This window comes from Hevea brasiliensis, chromosome 15, assembly GCF_030052815.1.
Source record: "Hevea brasiliensis isolate MT/VB/25A 57/8 chromosome 15, ASM3005281v1, whole genome shotgun sequence".
Classification (NCBI taxonomy): Eukaryota; Viridiplantae; Streptophyta; class Magnoliopsida; order Malpighiales; family Euphorbiaceae; genus Hevea; species Hevea brasiliensis.
In genome coordinates this window covers 44,293,624-44,296,775 of record NC_079507.1, presented here as the reverse complement: position 1 = coordinate 44,296,775, position 3,152 = coordinate 44,293,624, and the positions used below count along the sequence as shown (strand labels likewise).

The 3,152-nt window shown below is 38.9% G+C and overlaps 1 protein-coding gene across 1 annotated transcript; it reads right to left on the bottom strand.

Annotated features, from left to right (window-relative positions):
* Positions 1-1,242: 1,242 nt before the first annotated feature.
* Positions 1,243-3,152, bottom strand: LOC110667265 (AAA-ATPase ASD, mitochondrial). The gene has a single exon (XM_021828060.2). The coding sequence runs from the start codon at positions 2,921-2,923 to the stop codon at positions 1,451-1,453; it is 1,473 nt and encodes a 490-aa protein (XP_021683752.2). The 5' UTR covers positions 2,924-3,152; the 3' UTR covers positions 1,243-1,450.

Genomic DNA, 3,152 nt, shown 5'->3' with positions numbered 1-3,152 from the left:
AGGGTGAGGAGAGAGAGAGGAATGTAACTGGGGTGCAGGCCGGAGAAGACCCCCCCCTTGCTAATTGACTTATATTTATTTTTTGTTTTTGAAGTGAATTGAAGTCTTTTATGTTCAATTTCTTGATGAGATCGGAAAGCATCCAAACCAAATTATCTGAGTACTTAATTGATTGAATGCAGTTGAACATTAAACCTGAGAGCGACTATTAATCAAAAGATATCAAATTACTCCAAGAGATCGGAAAAACGTTACACGCGAATATGAGATCAGACGGAGCCATGATCAAATATCGAATGGAACTTTAGAATATTAGAATTGCAAAGATTTGACACTGACTTGAACTTTTAAGGTGGGAACCATTATTAGACTAGATAAAAACCTTAACTTCATTTTGAGGAATATCTGGACAATTCGAGCGAGAAGCCCGATCACAACATTAGTCAAATAAAATTCTACGATATTTGTACATAAAGAGATCGAAGAACAACAGCAGGCAAGATTGGATGGTCCGGAGACCTAATATTGACTCGAACTCATCTAACAAAAACCAAGAGATCGGAAAGCAATCTAACTTGAGCGTGAGATCGATTTGTTCCAGGGACAAGCGATCAGTAAGTTTGGAAAAGCTACTTGTGATTGGGACATCGGTCGAGAACGGATAATAAAGTTTCAATTTTAAAAGAACCTTGCCTTTGATGGTCGGCCAAAATATGGTGTCTACATCAGAAATAAAATTAAAGCCTCACACGCCTATAGTTTAAAGCTTTAGCTCTCACATTACTACAGTTTAGAGTCCTTCAATTGTCAAAAATAATGTTATGCTACAATAATAGCCTCACGTGTACCACAATAAAGTCCAATTATTGTAAAAGCTTCTCCTTCATCTATAAAAAGAGAATTCTGCTCTTAACTTAGGCGTCAGATACTTTACACCTTAGGAGCCCTCTTTGCTTCCCTCTGAGATTCCTTTAGCTAAAACCCTTCATCTTTGGACCTTGTTTTGTTTAACCTTTTAACTTATAACTCTATCTCCTATATGTAAGTATCAGCTTTAAAGTTTCAATCAAAGTATATACTTTGATCTTTGAATTTAATTGCTTTATATCTGTAGCTAGTTCTACCACTATATTTATGCTTTGATTATTTTATTTATACTTTGATTATTTAATATTTTCATTTTTCTTTCCTATTTCTCAACAACGAGAGCCAGCCCAGAAAATCACAGAAATGAACAGAAAGTTAAAAGGAATTGGGACTTTTTTTACACTACAGATTTTGGGACATCATCCATTGAAAAAAGAATTGGATTACATTGATAATGATTGGAATGGAACCATAGGATATGGCCTAATTGCTGTCATGCTGCGTTTAGGGAGAAAATATTAACAGAAAACCACTGGTTCTAATTTCATCATATCTGGTTATTTCAAAAGCTATAGATTTTCTACTACTCTTTTCCTGATATTGGGCCCTTATTATCTGCCTCTTTCGCTTCTTCTCTGGCTGATGATGATTCCTTCTCTCGTTGTCCTTCCTCAGCTTTCAACTTCGCTTCCTCTTTTGCCGTTTCAAGGGCTCCAATAAGACTCTCCAAGCAGACTTCAGCATTCCAAGGAACAGTCTTCGGCATCAAATGCTCGGCTACATCGGCAGGAGTCATTTTGGCTTCCTTCAACGAGTCACTAATTTTATCAAACAGGTGGTGTGATTCAAGTTGAAGGTAATTTTTAGCCAACACCTTGAATGCCTCAAAGCTGCAATAGGACAATTCTATGTGTTTGTCCATCCTTCCTTTCCTGATAAGAGCTGGGTCAAGTTTCTCCACAAAATTCGTTGTGAAGACGATGAGCCTTTCTCCTCCACAAGCTGACCATAACCCATCGATAAAATTCAATAGTCCAGAAAGAGTAACTTGGCTGTTTTTCCCATCTTTTTCTTCCTTTGGTGATTTTGGTTTCTGATCCTTCTCATGCCCCTCTTTTTCTTCTTCCTTTTTCTTCATCCTTTGACCAGTGAGATCAAGAGAACAATCAATGTCCTCTATCACAACAACAGATTTGCTTGATGTCTCAATTAATAGCTTTCTCAATTCAGTGTTGTCCTTTACAGCAGTTAATTCTAGATCATAAATGTCATAATTCAAAAGATTGGCCATGGCTGCAATCATAGTGGACTTACCAGTCCCTGGAGGACCATACAGGAGATAACCTCTCTTCCAGGCCCTGCCAATTCTAGCATAGAATTCTTCTGCCTGACTGAATGTGATCAGGTCTTCTATAATCTCCTTCTTCTTCTCTGGCTCCATTGCTAGTGTCTTGAATGTAGCAGGATGCTCAAACACTACATGGCTCCAGTAAGACCCATTATTAGTGTAAAGCTTCCTCTGGCGATTTCTCACCTTTAGTGCTCTACCCTCTTTCAGGACATGATTGAGGTATGGCCCAATGATGAGATCTCTATGTCTCTTATGGAACCTGAGCTTGTAGTACCTTTTCTCATCTGTAATCTGATGGAAAGAAAATGTCTGCGACTTGAAAACATTCTTCCCAGAAGCCCACCATAGCTTGACTCCTTTGAATTCATCAGCAACCTCTTCATTATCATCCATGCTCAGAACAAGCGACTGATTGTTCTTGACTACCTCAGCCTTGAGCCGCTTGGCCTGCATAGAAGAACTGGAGCTAAGGTAAGTCTCAATAGCGGAGAAAGCTTCACTGCGCATCAGACGCTCTCCTGTGAACTCATGGAATGTGATTTGAATGTAAGGGTAAACAAAGGCGAAGACTTTTTGAGTGTACTTCTCAAGACGATCTCGCAGTTCGTATGGGAAGTACTGTTTGAACATGGCCCAAACAAACATTATACTAGCAATTACAGATCCTACTTGAGCAACCATATCACCTTGCTTCAAATGAATCATTTTGCCCAGCCTAATCTCTCTTCTACTCTGTTCTTTATATCCTACTGAATCTATCCCAATTTGGTGCTCATATAAAGAAAAGGTTAAGTGGTGGTTGCGTTTATATAGAGAATGCACAGAACATTCAGAATTGACTGCTAGCTTTTAGTTGGGTACCAAAAGTCGGCAAAGGCAGGGCGTGGGAAGCTGGGAGCTAGGATAATCTTCTTGGCCAAGTTTTAAGTTGTCA

Bases quoted from the DNA above. Each gene is read 5' to 3' on its own strand.
- LOC110667265 (XM_021828060.2), bottom strand. From the start codon at position 2,923: ATGATTCATTTGAAGCAAGGTGATATGGTTGCTCAAGTAGGATCTGTA.